General features: G+C 37.0%; 1 protein-coding gene across 4 annotated transcripts in view; it reads right to left on the bottom strand.

Moving 5' to 3' along the window:
- wt1b (WT1 transcription factor b) overlaps nt 1–19,935 on the bottom strand; it is a 28,364-nt gene extending 8,429 nt beyond the window's left edge. For 2 of the 4 annotated variants that reach the window (XM_061964226.1, XM_061964225.1), the window contains exons 1-6: nt 19,309–19,935; nt 16,572–16,694; nt 11,056–11,155; nt 5,623–5,703; nt 719–824; nt 486–636 (exon numbers count right to left, since the gene is read on the bottom strand). In XM_061964226.1, coding sequence (XP_061820210.1) covers nt 486–636; nt 719–824; nt 5,623–5,703; nt 11,056–11,155; nt 16,572–16,694; nt 19,309–19,711 — 964 coding nt within the window. In that variant the 5' untranslated portion in view covers nt 19,712–19,935. The remainder of the gene's footprint in view (nt 1–485; nt 637–718; nt 825–5,622; nt 5,704–11,055; nt 11,156–16,571; nt 16,695–19,308) is intronic. The other 2 variants (XM_061964229.1, XM_061964227.1) reach the window with 1 other exon arrangement.
- Nucleotides 19,936–20,218: the final 283 nt, after the last annotated feature.

Raw genomic sequence — 20,218 nt, 5'->3', positions numbered from 1 at the left:
AGCAGCCAGCGTCATCTCAGAAGACCCTCGGGTGCCGTGAATGTCAATCAAGTGACGAAAGTGACGTCATAGTGAAGATTTATGATCGCTCATTTTTAGGACTATTTTTTTAATGCCTGGCTGGTGATTGACTGACACACCCTCCGCGATCGACCGGTAGCTCGCGATCGACGTAATGAGCACCCCTGGTTTAGATGATTGGAGAGCTGGCTTCTGCAGCTAGTGGGTTCATGACGATGACTTCTGTTTTGTTTGATCAGCTGTTTTACTGCCGTGTTACAGGCACGGTTTGGAAATTATTAAGGTGTGTAAATGAACATTTACAAAATCTTCTGTACCGATATACTGTATATCTGCGGCTTATAGTCCGATGCGGCTAATAAAGATATTTTTTTCTTCTAAAATTTGGCGGGTGCGGCTTAAATACCGGTTTGCTCTACAACCCGTAAAATATGGTACATTTATTACTTTATTTATAAACTCACCCGAGTGTTTGCGTCCGTGCAGCTGAAGATGTGACTGTTTGAAGTACTTCTTGTTGCAGCCAGGATGGGTGCACACAAAAGGACGCTTCTGGGCTTCGGCTTCTGATGACTTCACAACAGAAGGAGCCAGACTAGGAACTCGTCTGACATCCTTTTAGAAGAAGAAGAAGAGTATTTAGTTTGTTTACTTGTGCTGTTTTTTTCTATCTGTCTTTTTTTTGTGTGTGACTGACCTGAAGCCCCCTGAAGACGCCGTGTGTGTGAATGTGGTACTGGGCGCTGAGCAGCATGGGCGGGGGCGCGGCTGTGTGTTCGCTTTCATAGCTGGGTGCATGGCCGCTATACAGCAAAAACACAAATATATGTAGAATTTAAATGAGGAAAAAAAGTGACATCAGCAGAAACAAGATTATGAGATTCTTGAAAGTTATTTTCTGATACATAAAAACAGCAGTAGTTCGTCTGTGGTAACCAACATCAGCCCTTAATGACAGGTGACGACCCACACGGTGAAATATTTCAAGACTGTACAAGTATTTCTTAATATTTTTGATGACTATAATTTACAGCCAGTAAAAATGCAAATTCAAAAGCTTCACATCCACACATTTGAAAAAAAAAAAAGTCAAAAATGTGTATGCATATGGAGAGAAATGTGTATTTTATTGCAACCAAACAAAAAAAAAAAAAGAAAAAAAAAATCAATCAAATTTATTTATATAGCCCTAAATCACGAGTGTCTCAAAGGGCTGCACAAGCCAAAACGACATCCTCGGCTCAGATCCCACATCTTATACAATAATTTCAAACAAAAACTTTGGGTTACAAATCTTTTTTTTTTTTCATTTTTCATTCTCTTTTGATGGAGCCTTTGTACATGTGTGTACATATACACATGTATAGATACACACATATATATATACTGTATATATATATAAAAAATATATATATATATTAAAAGAAAAAAAAAAAAATATATATATATATATATATATATATATATATATTTAAATCATTTCATAATGTTCTAAAAAATATTGTCCTTAATCATATTGGCAACCACAAATATTGAATCAAATAAAATCGTTAATAAAACTAATTGTTACACCCCTAATACATACATACAGTACATAGAAAAATGTATGTATATGCATGTATACTGTATGTATACTGTATATATACACGTATACACACTCACACACACACACACACACACACACGTGGTTTATGTTAGAGCGGTTGTGCCAGCAACTTGAAGGTTTCAAGTTCGATTCCCGCTTACGCAATCCTCTTCTTTGCCGTTGTGTCCTTTAGCTAGACACTTTTTCCCCCTGCTCCCAGTGCCACCCACACTGGTTTAAATGTAGCTTAAGATGTAGATGAAGCTCTATAAAAATATAATACGCTTCACTGATCTTTGGCAGGTTTTTTTTAAACTAGGACGTTAGGTCCTTGAAAACAGCAAAGAACTTCCTGTCATGTCTGTGTGATCATGTTTTGTTTTAGTAATGTTCGGTTTAAATTTTGGACTTTTTGTGCACTTTTGTTTTGTTTTGTCACCATAGCAACCATTAGTTTCACCTGTCACGTCACGCACCTGTTCCACGTTTGGACTCATTGTGCACTCTTGTCACCATAGCAACCATTAGTTTTCACCTGTCACGTCACGCACCTGTTTCACGTTTTGAGTCACGCACCTGCTTTCACTAATCATGTCCATAGTATTTAAGTTCATTCATTTTCTGTTGTTCCTCCTGACGACATCACCACATTTATGCTCCTGCACACTCTCCACACCCTGATGACCCTTGCTACTCTTTTTTTCATGCCGGTTCCATGCCAAGTAAGTTTTTGTTTGTTAAGCCACAGTTAGTGTTTTGTTTAATTGTTCATAGTTTCTGCCAATGTGCAAGTTTTGTGTTTAAAGTCTAGTTTTATTCTCCGCCACTGTGCGCGCTTTTTGTTTATTCCTTTTTTGATAGTTTAAAATAAATCATGTGCCCACCTTCAAGCCTTGACCAGTCCAGTTCATTTGCACCACGGGAGAACAAACCAAGCCAAAGTCCAAGTCCTGACAGATGTCGTCAGCAAAAAAGTTTTCCCGCAGATGACATCACGCCGCCGCCTTGTCATGACGTCACCCCACCCACTGGTGATGACGTCAGAGACCAAGATTTTTTTTTTAATTCTGTTAACTTTGTCTATCAGCCACCACCAAAGGACTTTTTTGCCAGAATCAGACACTTTCAGAACATTTTTTCACAGACCCGCTCACTGGGACAGTCCTTGCCCCCCAAGATTCAAGCCCCGCCCCCGTCACAAAATGTTTCTTTTTTTCCGCCCACACAACACCAGGTGGGGGAAAAAGAAACGACGCCAAGCTCCGGTACCAGCTCCACGACGCCAAGCTCCGGTACCAGCTCAACAAGTCCAAGACCAAGACCCTCCACGCCAAGCCCAAGACCAAGACCCTCCACGCCAAGACCCTCCACGCCAAGTGCCGCCAGTCGCAGCTCCACGACGCCAAGTGCCGCCAGTCGCAGCTCCACGACGCCAAGTGCCGCCAGTCGCAGCTCCACGACGCCAAGTGCCGCCAGTCGCAGCTCCACGACGCCAAGTGCCGCCAGTCGCAGCTCCACGACGCCAAGTGCCGCCAGTCGCAGCTCCACGACGCCAAGTGCCGCCAGTCGCAGCTCCACGACGCCAAGTGCCGCCAGTCGCAGCTTCACGACGCCAAGTGCCGCCAGTTGCAGCTTCACGACGCCAAGTGCCGCCAGTCGCAGCTTCACGACGCCAAGACCCGCCATGCCAAGACCAAGACCAAGACCCGCCATGCCAAGACCAAGACCAAGACCCGCCATGCCAAGACCAAGACCAAGACCCGCCATGCCAAGACCTAGACCAAGACCCGCCATGCCAAGACCAAGACCCGCCATGCCAAGACCTAGACCTAGACCAAGACCCGCCATGCCAAGACCAAGACCCGCCATGCCAAGACCAAGACCCGCCATGCCAAGACCTAGACCAAGACCCGCCATGCCAAGACCAAGACCCACGCCAAGACCAAGACCTATACCAAGACCCACGCCGAGCTTCGCCGCCTGACGCGCCACGCCGAGCTTCGCCGCCTGACGCGCCACGCCGAGCTTCGCCGCCGGACTCACCACGCCAAGCCACGCCTGCCACGATGACGACGCGCCTGCCTCCTCGTCGGCCACGGATATGGCCGCTACCTGGTCGCCCGCCACGCCAAGTGCGCCCACCTCCCAGTCGGCCACGAATGTGGCCATTCCCTGGGCGCCCGCCTCGCCTGCTGCAGCGGCGTTCCACTTGCCGCCGCCACCGAACTCTGCCCCGGTGGATACGGGGACACGTGGCCTGGCGACCCACCGCCATGTTCCCCTCCCGCCCTCCCATGACTCTTGTTGATATTTTCTGGTTTTTGACATCTGGGATCTGTCCGTAAGGGGGGGATTCTGTCATGTCTGTGTGATCATGTTTTGTTTTAGTAATGTTCGGTTTAAATTTTGGACTTTTTGTGCACTTTTGTTTTGTTTTGTCACCATAGCAACCATTAGTTTCACCTGTCACGTCACGCACCTGTTCCACGTTTGGACTCATTGTGCACTCTTGTCACCATAGCAACCATTAGTTTTCACCTGTCACGTCACGCACCTGTTTCACGTTTTGAGTCACGCACCTGCTTTCACTAATCATGTCCATAGTATTTAAGTTCATTCATTTTCTGTTGTTCCTCCTGACGACATCACCACATTTATGCTCCTGCACACTCTCCACACCCTGATGACCCTTGCTACTCTTTTTTTCATGCCGGTTCCATGCCAAGTAAGTTTTTGTTTGTTAAGCCACAGTTAGTGTTTTGTTTAATTGTTCATAGTTTCTGCCAATGTGCAAGTTTTGTGTTTAAAGTCTAGTTTTATTCTCCGCCACTGTGCGCGCTTTTTGTTTATTCCTTTTTTGATAGTTTAAAATAAATCATGTACCCACCTTCAAGCCTTGACCAGTCCAGTTCATTTGCACCACGGGAGAACAAACCAAGCCAAAGTCCAAGTCCTGACACTTCCATCACAAACAGGCACGCCATAAGTAAATTTAGGGCCATCACAAGTTAAAAAAAAGTTAAAAAAGATATATTCATACTTTTTTTGTAATATTTTGCAATACAGGAAGGTAACAATTCACCTTCCAGGTGATATGTGAATCATGTTCCATAAAACATAGCGACTACGTTATGCGTTTTTAAATTAGAATTTAAGATTTGAGCAACAAGCTCCCATTAACACACGCACACACACACTGAGTGCAAAGAGTAGCAGTTTATCCTAGTAGTACAAAGTTAGCGGTCAATATTCGTTTCCCAAATGGTTGGTGACTATATGCTGAAAATATAAACAAACAAATAAATACATTAATTTAAAAACTCACAAAACACAGGAGTGTACAAAGTGCAGCCTGTGTTGCCAATAAAATGTATTAATAAAATAAGCAGCAACTATTGAAAAATAGAGCAAAAGAAGAAACAAGATATTGCCATACTAAAAACTAATATTAACATCTCATATATTTACATATTTGTCTTTAAATATACATATTCTAAAACAATACATGCGTCATAGCCAATTATGCAAATTATATGCTGACATTATATTGACACCCCCTACCACACCCTCACCCCCACAAATCGATTGCCAAACATTAAAAAGACAGGAAAAAACACAACCTTATGACCTTATTTAACTCAATGCCTGTGTAAAAAACACAAGTAGCACTTATTAGTATGATGCAATGCACTGCAACTGTATTAATAAGCATATTTGATTCATGCCACTCTCAAAATCACAACTGAGCAGCCCTCATTAAAATGTGCAGGTGTTCCAAAAATGTATATCACAAACATGGCTGACCTCACGGTGACCTATAAGTGAGACCTTGAAGAAGTGAGGAGCAGTCGTTATTTTTCAAAGACAAGCACAAGCTTGCACACTGAAACATTCAAACATTATTATCCTTATCTCAACTGTCTCATTTCCCTCGGCAGAAGGCCAGCAGCCATCTGGCTTCCTCTACTTCTTTTTTCCCATCTTTAAAACAGCAACACATTATTTTGTTTTTTTACCTCTTCATGGAAGATGCAAGCGAGTTCATCTGGTTCCATGTGACACACTCCAGCTGAGACGCCATTTGGTACAGGTTGTCACTAGACCACAAGCAGCACAGAAGTCACCAACACTGGAGTGTGTTATTCAAGTAAACACTTGCAGAAAACATGGCTGGAAAGTTGCTCAAAACTTTGAAGATGTGTGAAGTTTGTGTGCTTTTGCTTTGGCTTTTTGGAATGTTACGTCGAAATGCTGGAACAGCATCACGTAAGATGTCAGCACATTAAACCCACTGTAAACATCTCACAGTTAAATACTGCAATCAAAATTGACTTTAACATAACAACAAATGACTGTAAAAAATGATGATACATATATATATATTTTTTTTTTAACTTTTTTTTTAAACTTTTTTTTTATTTCGATCACAACAACCAAAAACACTCTCCATCCCCATCCATTAAATTTTAACAAGGTGAATATAAAACAGAAAATAACATGGCGTGTGTCCGAAAAGGAGCAGGAAAAAGCAAAAGCTTATAATGTCGTGCCCCATCACTCAGATATAATAATCTGATTCTTTATCAACAACAGAATACATGATAACCCTATTGAACAACATTAATTTAGTATACATTATAATATATATTATATTATAGTATATTTATCATATAACTACAGAATACACATAATTACATCCATGAATACTCAAATTAAAATAAAATTTAAAAAAGTAATTTGTATGAAAAAAATATACTCTTACAATATTCAATGTTAACTCCTCTTTATTTGTTTGTATGTATTTTTAAAGTCAGTGATGTTATTGCTTTGTTTGATTATCTTATGTGATTGGTTACAAGGAGTTGCCCCACAAACTGGTGTGCACATACTTTAAAGAGTTGAGTTAACACATAGTTGTCTTAGATTCAATTTACCACTCTGCCTTTGAGTGTTTTTTTTAAATATTTGGCGCCAGTAGTTTATTTCTTGCTTTATAAATTACTTGTGCAGTTTTGAATTTCACCAGATTCATAAATGTTATTATTTGTGATGTTATAAAGAGTACATTTGTGGGTTCCTGATAGCCAACGTATATTTCACAGTAATTACCTGTTGTTGCACAGTAAAATAATGTAATCATAGTCCTCTGTAATATCACAACAAATTACTGTAAATTGAAACTGATTTGTCTCTTAAGAGGTTCCGTAGACTACGTGGCACATCCTTGTACAGTTAGTGGCTGTATCTGGTGAAACGAGAGTGTATTTTACAATACAATTACAATTGTGAAGTTACAGCATATATTGTAATTAACCGTAAGATCACAGCTCTGCAGTAACATTAAAACATCAAAACACATGTTTTAGTGCAAAATTAACTCTGTGCTGTTTGCTTTTTTCGGCTGTTGAGTCCCAGCATCAACACAAGAAGTTGTTGTCGAAGTTATCCTATCTTGTTATTTTAAGAACAGCAGTTACTTTATTTTTACACTCGTATGACAATTATTCATAGAACAGGAACCCCCTCTGCATTGCAACATGGGTGTCCAAACTGCGGCCAAGGGACCATGTTTTTGTCCGCAGCTAGTTTTTTTATCGGTCCTCGACATGTTATAAATGATAAATGGGTTATACTTGTATAGCGCTTTTCTACCTTCAAGGTACTCAAAGCGCTTTGACAGTATTTCCACATTCACCCATTCACACACACATTCACACACTGATGGCGGTAGCTGCCATGCAAGGCGCTAACCAGCAGCCATCAGGAGCAAGGGGTGAAGTGTCTTGCCCAAGGACACAACGGACGTGACTAGGATGGTAGAAGGTGGGGATTGAACCCCAGTAACCAGCAACCCTCCGATTGCTGGCACGGCCACTCTACCAACTTGTTCTGAAAAATAAATGAATTAATTATTCATGAGGTATATGAACAGGCTATGTGCTTCTTGTGGTCCTAAACAAGATTGTCTTCATGGCCTTACTTCTGTTTTTAGTATTACTTGTGTAACACCCTACTGTAGCCTAGTGAGTATTGTAATAAAGTCATCCATCACCGCAGCGCTTGTAAAGGTGACTATTTGGGTGTTATTTCTTAATGTTGCAAAACATAGTTAGAAAGTCGTAAACAGTTGTTTTATGCTCTAGCTATGAACATATTCCATCTCTAATTAATAATTCCAATTTTAAGGAAATTAATTTACCACTGCTAGGCCTGGAACCAATTATAAGCGATAAGCAAAGGTTTACTTTATTAATCTTGGGGACGAGTAGTAGATTAGAAGTTTAAATAAAAAGGTAAAATAATAGGTTGATATGTCCAAGGGGAAATCAAAGTGTTTGATATTCCTACAGCATTGAAGCCAATTCAAAACTGCTACACCACTTTGGTGTTAATTGAAAAAGTAAACAAAACACAATACATTGGGAAAAACTATGAAAAATTAAATGTTCTATAGACAATATATTTTGGGGGAAACAGTTCAGCTAGAATGTAACCTTAAATAGTATGGTCGTTCTAGAAATATGGCCATAAATATGTCACGATGACGGCTTTCGATGGTATGCTAAATTAGCAATTATTACATTGGGCTTTTGAATGGATGCGGCTGCGGTGATGCAAAACTTACAATTTAACTTGCAGGTTGATCTTGTTTCCCGTCTCTTCTGTCCACCATTTTATTCCCCAACCTGTTTCTTCTTCCTCGTTATTTTTTACTTCCAGAAATGTGTTTTTATATTTGCAAATCATTTTTTTACTTGCAGAAAATTGTTTATTTACTTGCGAATCGTTGGGCAGGAGTAAATACATTTTTGTGTTTGTGGAGTTTTGGCACTAATTTCACTCCATAAAAGAGAAGATTGAGTCTGTTTGGTTAAAAAAAACACACGGTAATTAACAGTCGTGGCTGGAGGCAACCTCCTCATGTATTTTTACATGTATGTATATTTGCCTGTACTGTTAAAACATGTTACATGCTTGACCCTGTAACATTCCATATTTTTTAGGGGACAATAATTGTTCCAAATACAAGTAGCCATTTTTAATGCCCTAACAAGTGAGAAGGCATCTTTAGGAAACAAGTGTGTTTAATCTGTGTTTAAATATATATATAAAAAAAGAAATATATATATATATATATATATATATATATATATATATATATATATATATATATATATATATATATATATATATATATATATATATATATATATATATACATACAAAGATCCTGTACATAAGGAGAATGAGTTACACGTTTTTGAAGCTCTGCTAAACAGATCCAGCTTTAGTGAAACACTAAGCATCATGTAGTGAAGTGAAGTGAAGTGAATTACATTTTATATAGCGCTTTTTCTCAAGTGACTCAAAGCGCTTTATATTGTGAAACCCAATATCTAAGTTACAATTAAACCAGTGTGGGTGGCACTGGGAGCAGGTGGGTAAAGTGTCTTGCCCAAGGACACAACGGCAGTGACTAGGATAGCGGAAGCGGGGATCGAACCTGCAACCCTCAAGTTGCTGGCACAGCCGCTCTACCAACCGAGCTATACCGCCCCACACATGTAGCAGTATTGCTAAGAGCTAAACAAGAAATACAAACTACAAATAATAGAACGATACCTTACTGTACAATGTCTGCTCTTACTTTGATGACGACTGATAAGATTTCCATATCTTCCCGTTTAGATGGAGAATTAATAATGATGCACACAAAGGGTTAACAAGGAAAAGTCTCCCTGCAGACACTGTCTCCAACTCCGGGTGTGAATTGAATGTCACAGATGAACAACTTCTAGATTCTAAATCCTACTAATATCCAGATGAGAGGCATGATTTATAATCTAGAATAACTTTGACGAGCCGAGACGCGATGATGGAGGAGCAGCTGAACATCGCGGCCAGCTCACCGTTACTTAGCTTAGCTGTGTGTTATCAATCTGCCGCAAAAAAATTGTTCATCTGTGTTAGCGTTTATATTAACAACATTGCTAATATTTGGTTGATATTCAGGTCATGATTTGTGAGTAGAGTATTGTTGGCGGGTTTTAGATGGTTATTTAGAGGGTTTTGTGGGTGGAATAGAGAGCCTACATTGACGGACTATTAATATATTTATTTATTTACGACTTGGAATGCATTAAAATATATATATACTATATATGGTAATGTTTTATTTAGGGATTGTGAATGATAAACAGCACATCTCTCTCTATATTTTACGTATTTTCAGTATGACTGATCTTATACTACGGTATTAATATGGTCAGAGTGCAGAAGCGTGACTCCGGTGACGTCAATCTACGGAAATTACCGAAGACGTTCGGAGCGGAATATTCAAAATGACTGACTAAATTTGTGTCATTTTGCGATGTTAAGACGGTATTTTCACATACTTTGCGAATTGTAAATACAATTGGATACGGTTTACTGGATACAATGAAACACAATTAAGCATATAATGTCAACTTGTTTTTCCAACCTACTGGTACTTTAAATAGATACATGCTGACAATATTTATGATATTAAAAGTTCTCCATGTTCCTACACTCCCTTAATGAAAGGGGGATTCCAAATGGTTTGCTTATTAACACATCCTGTACGCCCACTGCACTCCTCACTGCCTTCATTAAAAAACATGGGCTGCGAGCCATTCTATACCTTGGTGCACACACACACACACACACGCACACACACACACACACACACACACACACACACACACACACACACACACACACACACACGGAGATGTGATTGTGCTTGTCTGCGGGGGTGGAGTGTGACTCGGTGCCTTGTACACCACGAACCACCGCATGACATCATTCTGTCCTCGGTATCATTAAAAGACCAGAAGATTTCAGGGGGGTTTCATTCCTTGGGAAGTCCTTGACAAAAGCAGCAGGATCAGTTCAGAGCTATAGTTGACTGCAGAAAGGCTCACTGGTATCTGACACACATGTATACGTGTGTGTGTGTGTGTGTGTGTGTGTGTGTGTGTGTGTGTGTGTGTGTGTGTGTGTGTGTGTGTGTGTGTGTGTGTGTGTGTGTGTGTGTGTGTGTGTGTGTGTGTGTGTGTTTTCCTGCTCGTGCCATAAGCTGTAAGAACAAACAGCAAAGTCTGCTCTGCTGCTTATCATCGGCTGTTCCAGTATTTGGGTAGTACATGTTCTTTTTTTCCCCAAAAACATCCCAAGTCGGCATTCAAAGAATTTCAACCCAATTTAACCGAAGAAATGTTTTCTATCAAAATGAAAACAGGTTAGGAACACACTAAGCTATTTAAAAAGTGCATTATCTGCCTTAACTTACACTAACAGTAGATCACTTTAATGTTAGTTTTGGCTTCCTGAGCACCAGTGGGCAGCACTCAACCTCAGAAAACAAAACTAGGATTCATTCAAACAGGGAGCTCACTAATGTACAGTTATCATGAAAAGTCAAGTACCTGTTGTAGTTTCTCAGAAGCAGGGCTTGGTTGCTCGGACATGATTCCGCAGAATTGTGGCACCCAAACACAGTGGAAGGAGGAGGGTATTGCTGCTCAACTGTAAGTAAACAACAACAAAATGCTCAGTTTTTGGCTTATGATTGGTGAACAACTGCTATCATAAATAACAAGAATGTGCATCATAAATACACATTAGTTGTCTGCTTTACTAAGTATATTATATGAGCACTTTGATACTTCTTTTGGATATTCTAAAGCCTTTTGAAATGTTTGGAGTATGTCTGTGGTACATTGTTGGTATATTTGTTCAAGAAAAACATTATTAAAGAGACAAGATTGTCAGACTAAAAGGTCTATTTTTCTATTTTATTTTTTGTAAAGATAAAGGTCATAATACTGCAAGCTGTAACTTTACAAAAATAAAGTTGTATTTTTTGAGAAAAAGATAATAATGTTAGGAAACAAAACAGTCATTTTACAAGAATACATTTTATCTATTAATTTATTTTAAATGTCGAAAAAAGCCACAATTTTACACATATATACACACATACATATATATATATATACATATATACAGCGTATATATGCACACACACAATATCATGGTGACATTTATATATATATATATATATATATATATATATATATATATATATGTTTAAAAAAAAAAAAAAAAAAAAAAATCTCCTGACGATTGAGGGTACCCCCCTCATGAAACAGGCCTGTAGAGATGAAATAGTCTTGTGATTTTTTTTCCCCACACATACATATATATATATATATATATATATATATATATGCGTGTGTGTGTGTGTGCATATGTATATATATATATATATATATATATATATATATATATATATATATAAAAATGCCCCGTGATATTGTGTGTGTGCATATGTATATATATATATATATATATATATATATATATATATACATACATACATACATATATATATATATATATATATATATATATATATATATATATATATATATATATATATATATATATATATATATATATATATATATATATATATATATATATATATATATATATGTATGTGTGTATATATGTGTAAAATATATATATATATATATATGTGTGTGTGTATATATATAAATATATATATATATATGTGTATGTGTGTATATATATATATATACATACACACACACACACACATTAGGAAAATGCCACCATAATATTACAAAAAAAGCCATAATGTCACAAGCCTAAGTATTTTTATGTTTTAATCTTTTTTAGAAAAAATGCCATAATTTTACAAGACTAACATTTTTGGTTGGTTTGTTTTTTAGAAAAAAGTTATATTAATACAAAAGTAAAGCCATACTTTTAGAAAAATCAAGGTTTTTAGTATTTTTTTAGTTTTTGTTGTTTTAAAAAAAGGTCATTTTAAAAAGGGAAAAGCCATAATTTTACATGTATAGAGTTGTATTTTTTATGAGACAAAGATCATAGTACAGTATTATGAAAATTAAAAAAGTAATACAAAAATAAAAATTTACTTTTTATATAAAATAATAACTTTTTTGACAGGTCTAGTTTAAAACATGTTTTAATAATAAGACATGATTGTTATATGTATAGCTGTGGTACATTTTTGGTCTATTCGTCCAAGAATAACATCGTCAGAGACAAAAAGGTCAGAATAAAAAAGTGTATTTTTTTTCTAAAAGATCATAATATTACTAGACTAAAGCTGTGATTTTACATAATGTTACGAAATAAAATATTTTTATTAGTAACTTTACATTTTTCATTTTATAAGAATATCTTTTTTTTTTTTTTTCAGAAAACGGTTCAAATGCTATAAAACGTCATATTATTAGGAAAATATCATATATATATATATATATATATGTATATATACATATATATATATATATATAAACACATATATACACACACACACACATATACATATATACATATATATATATATATATATATATATATACATATATATATATATATATACACAGACATATATATACATATATATATACACAAATATATATACATACATACATACATACATACATACATACATACATACATACATACATACATACATACATACATATATATATATATATATATATATATATATATATATATATATATATATATATATATATATACATACCAGTGACGTGCAGTCAGGGGAGGCAGGCGAGGCGGGGCCTCACGTGCCATCATGGAAAGAAAAAAAATGTAAAAAGAAAAAAAATTAATTAAATTGTTATATGTATCCACTGATTATACTATAAAGTTATTTTCCATTTAACTTCACCAGTTTTAGATTATTTTTATTCAAAATCGCTGAATTTTCACATTTGCCGTTCAAATACTGAGAAGAGACTTGCGGTGATCAGCAGCCAGTTGAGCCTTACCATGGATTGCGCAATGACTCGGCTAACTGCTGACCTGCTGTGCAGTGAGACTGTATTGCTATATGAATTATATTATAAATTTCCATAGTTTAGTTAGCTGAGGTATATAATGTACAGTGTATTTTGTCAACAACTCTATGTGTGTAACATATTTCTTGTGCTGACCAATCATAAAACGGCTGCAAAGACGCACTGTGTGAGGCTCGCAGTAATCCCGCCTCATGGTGGTAGAGGGCGCTAGTGATCCCAGAGATCATTCTTGCGACTACTCGGCTACAGAAGAAGTGACAACAAGCAGCAACAGTTAGCAGCGATCGTTTATTTTTTTCCTCTCGCCTGGACTTTTAACATGGTGGATTACATATCTAAAATAAAACAGTTTTTTAAACTGGACTTTCAATCAAAGCAGGAGGTAATAATTAAAGGAAGATCTCCATCGAGACAGAAAGACTTTTAAAACTGAAGAAGGATAAGGAACACTTCTATAAACAAGTTATCGATGCTTTTGTTCAGAAGGAGCGGCGCATGGACTTCATTTATAAGTAAAGGTAAGACCATAATAACGTTTTTTTAATTAAATGTGCTTTTTTGTGTGCTACAGTTTGTATGTGTAAATTTAAAGTTAAGTTAAAGTACCAATGATTGTCACACACATTAGGTGTGGTGAAATTTGTCCTCTGCATTTGACCCATCCCCTTGATCACCCCCTGGGAGGTGAGGGGAGCAGTGGGCAGCAGCGGCGCCGCGCCCGGGAATTATTTTTGGTGATTTAACCCCCAATTCCAACCCTTGATGCTGAGTGCCGTACAGAGAAGAATGCTGTTATGAGCTTTTAAACATAACCCGTTAACTGCTGCCAATCAAATGGTGAATAAAATACTCTTTAGGGTTCATATGTTTGTAAATCTGACTGTGATGAAGTCAGTGCCTCACCAGCCATGAACCTCACCGCACGTCACTGATACATACACATATATACATACACACATATATATAGTATATATATTGTAAATACTATATATATAGTATATATATTGTAAATACTATATATATATATGTATATATATATATATATATATATATATATATATATATATATATATATATATATATATATATATATATATATATACATGTATATAATATTACAAAAATAAAGCTATAATTTTATAGGAAAAGGTCATGTTAAAGCAAAAGTAAAGCCATAGTTTTGCAAGCTTAAAGTAAACTTTTTTTTTTTGACAGATCTAGTTTTTAACAACAAATATGACATCAATATTATATGTACGACATTATATGTAGAACTGCAACCATTAGTTGATTAAAATAATTAATTAAATGAGAAGAAAGCTTATTTTTGTATTTAGTTGCTTCAATGATTCATTTAATAAGAAAAATGTATGGACAATGTTTCTGCAAGACTGACAGCTGTGCACCTACTGGTGATGCAGCTTTCGCTGTGGGTGATGTAGCCCGTGTGTTTGTGTGTGGCAGAAACAGCAGAGTGCTGAGAGATGGCTCAAAAAAAAAAAAAAAAACCAAGGTGGAAAGAGAGCTAAGGGCCCAAAAAGTTTGAAAACATTGTGGTGAACTTTTTACACTGCCAAACAGAGCTGGCAATATCACTATATCAGGGATATTCAACTAAATTATTTTAGAGGCCACATTTCTAGAAAGGTAAGGACCGGGGGCCGGACTTCTTCCTTCGCTATTATTTTTATTTTGTATATTCCGGTACAGTACAAATTTGTTTTGGTCTATTTTGTCAGGGTTGCAGGAGCGCTCTGCTGTCTATAAGGACCCTCTGCAAAAAAGCTAGTCAAATATCATCAGTATGACAGCACTCTAGTGATTTTAAGAATCTGCTGTAAAAATGTGGATCTGTCACAAATTTTTGGAACTGAACTTGCACACTCCCAAATTATAAAAAAGAGAGGACCTAAAATTGGACCTTGAGGAACACCATTAGTGTAACTAAAGAAGTTGAACAAATGACTACTGACTGTATCTGAAGTAAACAAGCTACAGTTACACTTTAGTTACGTAAATCAAATGATGTTGAATCTCAATGCAAGGATCTGCCAATGTGTTTACAGTGGCTCAAGTTCATTTAGACAACTGGGGCACTGTAGTGTTTTTAGGAATTTTCTGCAAAAATGTTTGTCTCCCAAGTTTTGAACTGAACTCGACTTGTCATTCACAGGCCGGATGTGGCCCCCGAGCCGCTAGCTGAATAACCCTGCTCTATATTGATTAGGACGTGTTAGCATCTCCACTCCTCCAATTGTTGAATATGTTGTCACTCAATTTATCATACTTTATACAAAAGTATGTTTGTTTAATTATTTATTATCTATTAATCGGTTTTAGGTTACACAGTTGTTTTACTTCTTTTTAAAAAGTATATAAATAATATAGAGTGATGCTCCCATAGTAAAAGTGCAATTTCAATCTTATGTGTATTTAAAAGAAGAAAGGATAAAGGTCAGTAGAACAATTTGTGTTTATTTCAACTTTTTTCCCTAAAAGATGCATTGAGGGTATAAAGTGTGTTTTATTCAATTACTCGGTTTATCAAACAAATTAATCATTAGAATACTCGATAACTAACATATTCGTAGCTGTGGCCCTAATTATGGCAGGTCTCTAAAGGCAGACAGCAATTGTTGGTCTCAGTTTATGTTTATGGGGAAATTTTGACATCCACTTGTTCAAATGATTATTGTAATATAATTACTTTGTTCTTGAAATGTTACTTTTTTCGACTGTATTGATTAAAATGTCATTATATGACCATATAATAGTTAGAATTATCAATATTTTGGTTATTTTAGTTTTTTGATTGTAAGAAATCATGGGGTTTTACTGGATGATGTCTAAATAGACGTAAGTTAACACATGTGGTTCCTTGGTGGATAAACTAATAAAGAGTTACAATACCTGTATGATAGTTAAAATGACACAAAACAAGAGCAGAAAAAGCAAACTAGGAAAGATAGGTTGAGTCTATGACCTTGCTGTGAACACACCCATCTTCCAGTAGCTGAGTGAGTTTAGGGAGGTTGTGCCTGGAAGTCGACTCTTACCGATGTTGTGTGGCGGCGACAGTGCATCTTCATGTTTGAAGGACAGGCTGGACAGTTGAGGGGTGTGGTGAGGTGCCGTCTGAGCGTAACTGGGGTTCCCGTCTAAGCTCATTGCACCATAACCTAACAAGAAAAAAAGTTGTAAGTAACTTCTGGTTCCTGGCATCATTACAAAACACTGACATGAATCAAACAACTAAATCATCTTCCTAGTGTTAAATACTTTTATCTCCTCACCTCATTGTTATAATTAGAACATTCTCAGTTATTAATGAAGTATATTACAGTGACTGAAAAGGTACATAGATGAGAATCCTCTCAAAGATGCAAGTTCATACAGAAGTCAGGCCTCAGAGGAACATTGTGAGATTTCTCTGACCCCCAAAAAAGAAGACTCACAATCTCCTACCTAAATCCCAGCAGATTGCAAAGCAATTTATCACTTCATCAAAAACTACTTTACTAGTGGAGTGAACAAGAGCAGAGTGCACACGGTGTGTGGAAGTCACATCAGCGCACACGTCCACGTCTAAACCTCTGACCTCGCAGTAACGAGCCCCCATAGACTGACGGGGGGCTTTGTTTGCAATGAAGGAGATTCATGGAAAGTCTCCATTTCAGATTGGAAATGCAGATGATTGCACCAGTCCACTATAAATTAACCCTCAGGAGACAGAAGCTGACTTTTTTTTAATGATTTCAGTACATTTTTGCTCTATTTTAGCAATATTTTTTGTTGTGTTATTTTACATTATACAAGGTTTTTTTCATGTTGAATTAAAAAAATGCAATGTCCAATTATTTTACAGGCGTATTATACAGTGGCAGTTTTCAACAATATCCCAAAGCCAAACAGGACATAAAAGTCATTTATTTTTCAAAGGTCCTGAAATTATTTGTAATTCTTTTTTTTTTTATCACATTTCTTAATCAACTTAAGCCCAAAACAAAACTATTTTTATTTTATTTTAACCTTTTGATCAAATGTCACAGTTTTCCATTAATTTAAATGTGCATAACATGAGTTTTTATTTACTAATTCAAACCTGTGACATTATCTAATCAAAAGGCCTTCAAAAGGGCAAAAAAAAAAAAAAAAAAAAAAAAAAAACATTAAATGATGGATTATTTTTGTTTGGGACTGAAGTTTGAGACATTGGACCAAAAATACATTTTGAAAAAAATATGGATCAAAATGTTTATACACCGTTCAAAAAATTTGGCTTTGAAAATAATAAAAATGTAATGTCCATAAAGGGTTAGAAAAACATGTACATTATAAGTGTTCATGAAAGAAGCAAGGTAAATATTTTATTAAACACAATTATCCAAATATTTAGTAATACGTTCCAATATGTTCTCCTTTTTGAAACATTAATAGTTTTAATGTAATATTCCGTCATTATTTTATCATCAAGTGCTGTAAATAAATAATTAAGAAAACATACTCAAAATGCTTATATTTTACTTGCACTTTGCTTCAAGAACACCAAAATTACCAGTATGGAATCCCGTTAATGTATTACTATTGCTGTATGTCGACACAATCGGCAATCATGTTGAATATAAAAATGCATTCAAATGATATTGTTTTAATGATACAAATCACAGTAAATCACGTGTGTGCAAATATTTAATTAACCTTAATAAAGACCCCAATATTTTTGAAAATGTTTTACCTAAATGTACTTAAATGTAATTTATTTGCTTCAAACTTGTAAACAGTTTTATCTAAAGTACCGCCACGGTTTTTTTTAAAGTGAAATTTTCCATCGATCATACTAGTTGGATTATTTGTTTATGTGCTTTCAAATAAGGATTTTTTAAATCAGATTAATCACACTTTTGAATTTGGAGCAATCATGATTAATCACAGGTTATTATTATTCGCTTGCATAACTAAAAAGACCCCAATATTTGAACACAATTTCAATTTTACTGTCAAAATGTCATGCAAGAACATTTTTTAAATATTTTAAATGAACGCACTACATTTATTTGATCAAAACTTGGTAATAGTTTTATCTAAAGTACCATCAAGGTTTATTTTTGCCAGCGAGCACACCAGTCAAAGTCTCCTCAGTCATCTTTGCACTGGCGTATGCATTGATCAGATCACTGACCATATGGCAACCTGCTAGCCTTTAAAATAACCATCCACGTTTAAGATAAAGGCAGGATCATTCTGCCTATATACATGAGTAATGCGCTAATGCTTTGTGATTAATCGCGTCACAAAAAATAAGCACACCTGCCCACTTTACTATGATTCAAAAAGTTTATTTACAAAAAATTTACTTTACTAATGTAATATAACACGACTTAAATTTGACTGTTAAGTTAACAGTAAGTTTGTTAGCACTGGTATATAGATGTGACAACCCGATGTACACTACTGCAACCATAATACGCCACATAAGGTTATCACTGAGCATTATTATGATCATAAAGGGCCTAGAGAGATAAATAGAAGCATAATTGAAAAATTGTCGAGATTTCATAACATCATACATGTGTGCTAACAGGACTGTTTGGGAATTCTGTCAAGACGGCTTCCAGAAAAGTGTCATGTCAATTCCTGAGCAGGGGCATGTTGACCCAGTAAAGCACAAAACATCCTGGCCATGCAGACACAACACAGCTGACAAAGACAGTTACAGTACATACTGTATGTAGCAGGGGATAATACATGTTTATCCCTTGGATCGTAGAGAACTATCGGCATGAGAATGTTTACCTTGGTTCCTGGGTGCAGGAGGGCTGTCCACACAGCTGGGGAGGTAGGTCCCACTGGGGAAAACCCTAGCCTGGCCTGTTGCTGGCTCTCCAAAGGCCCCGACTCGACATGGGCTTGAGCCTGTAAACTGGCCCGAGAAGTGCACCGTGAAGGCCCCGAGTCCACAGTGGGGGTCCTCAATAGTGTCCGCAGCACACCAGTTGGGTTCCTGTTTGATGAGGGAGTGGTGGGAAGACATGGAATTGTAAGGAGAGCTGGGATGGAGGTCCAAGAGTTGGGTCCACTGGCCGCAGCCCCCTGCAGATCCACCTAAGGAGGGCACGGGTGGTCCTGAAGTCAGGAGAGTCAGCTCTCGGACATCGGAGCCCGGCATCGACATGGCTCCACACGGCTCGGTCAGCATTGGTCTGAGAAAGAGTCCAAGAAGAAGGATGGAATTCCAGTGAGGGACACCTCTAGGAGACGACAAAGTCAGGCACACAAAAAGAAGCCGCTGCACACTAACTACCAAAACATAGTTCCTGCAAAGTCATGAAACATAGCAGTAGTGTGGGGATGTGCAGCAAGTGGGAGAGTGGGTGTGGTACCACAGCCTTCTTTCTACGTCTCTCTGACAACGTCTGGCTTTCCTTTAGCCCCCCTGAAGGCTCAAATACTACCAATAGTCACAGGCCGGGTGGGGGGGCGGAGCCAGGGAGGCTGACGGTGACCCACACTGACTTCTCAGCAAGCTCTGACTAACCACACACTTGCATTAGTTTGGCCAAGTTCAAGTAGGGCTCACACACACACACACATGCACACACACGTGTACACACAAACACTCTAAGGAATTGTGTCACTGAAGAAAAAAATAAAAATTACCTTGCTTAAATAATTACAAATGATTGTTCTCAGTGCTTACCGTTCA

Source organism: Nerophis lumbriciformis, linkage group LG06 (assembly GCF_033978685.3).
Source record: "Nerophis lumbriciformis linkage group LG06, RoL_Nlum_v2.1, whole genome shotgun sequence".
NCBI classification, from domain to species: domain Eukaryota; kingdom Metazoa; phylum Chordata; class Actinopteri; order Syngnathiformes; family Syngnathidae; genus Nerophis; species Nerophis lumbriciformis.
This window is presented reverse-complemented; position numbering and strand designations above follow the sequence as displayed.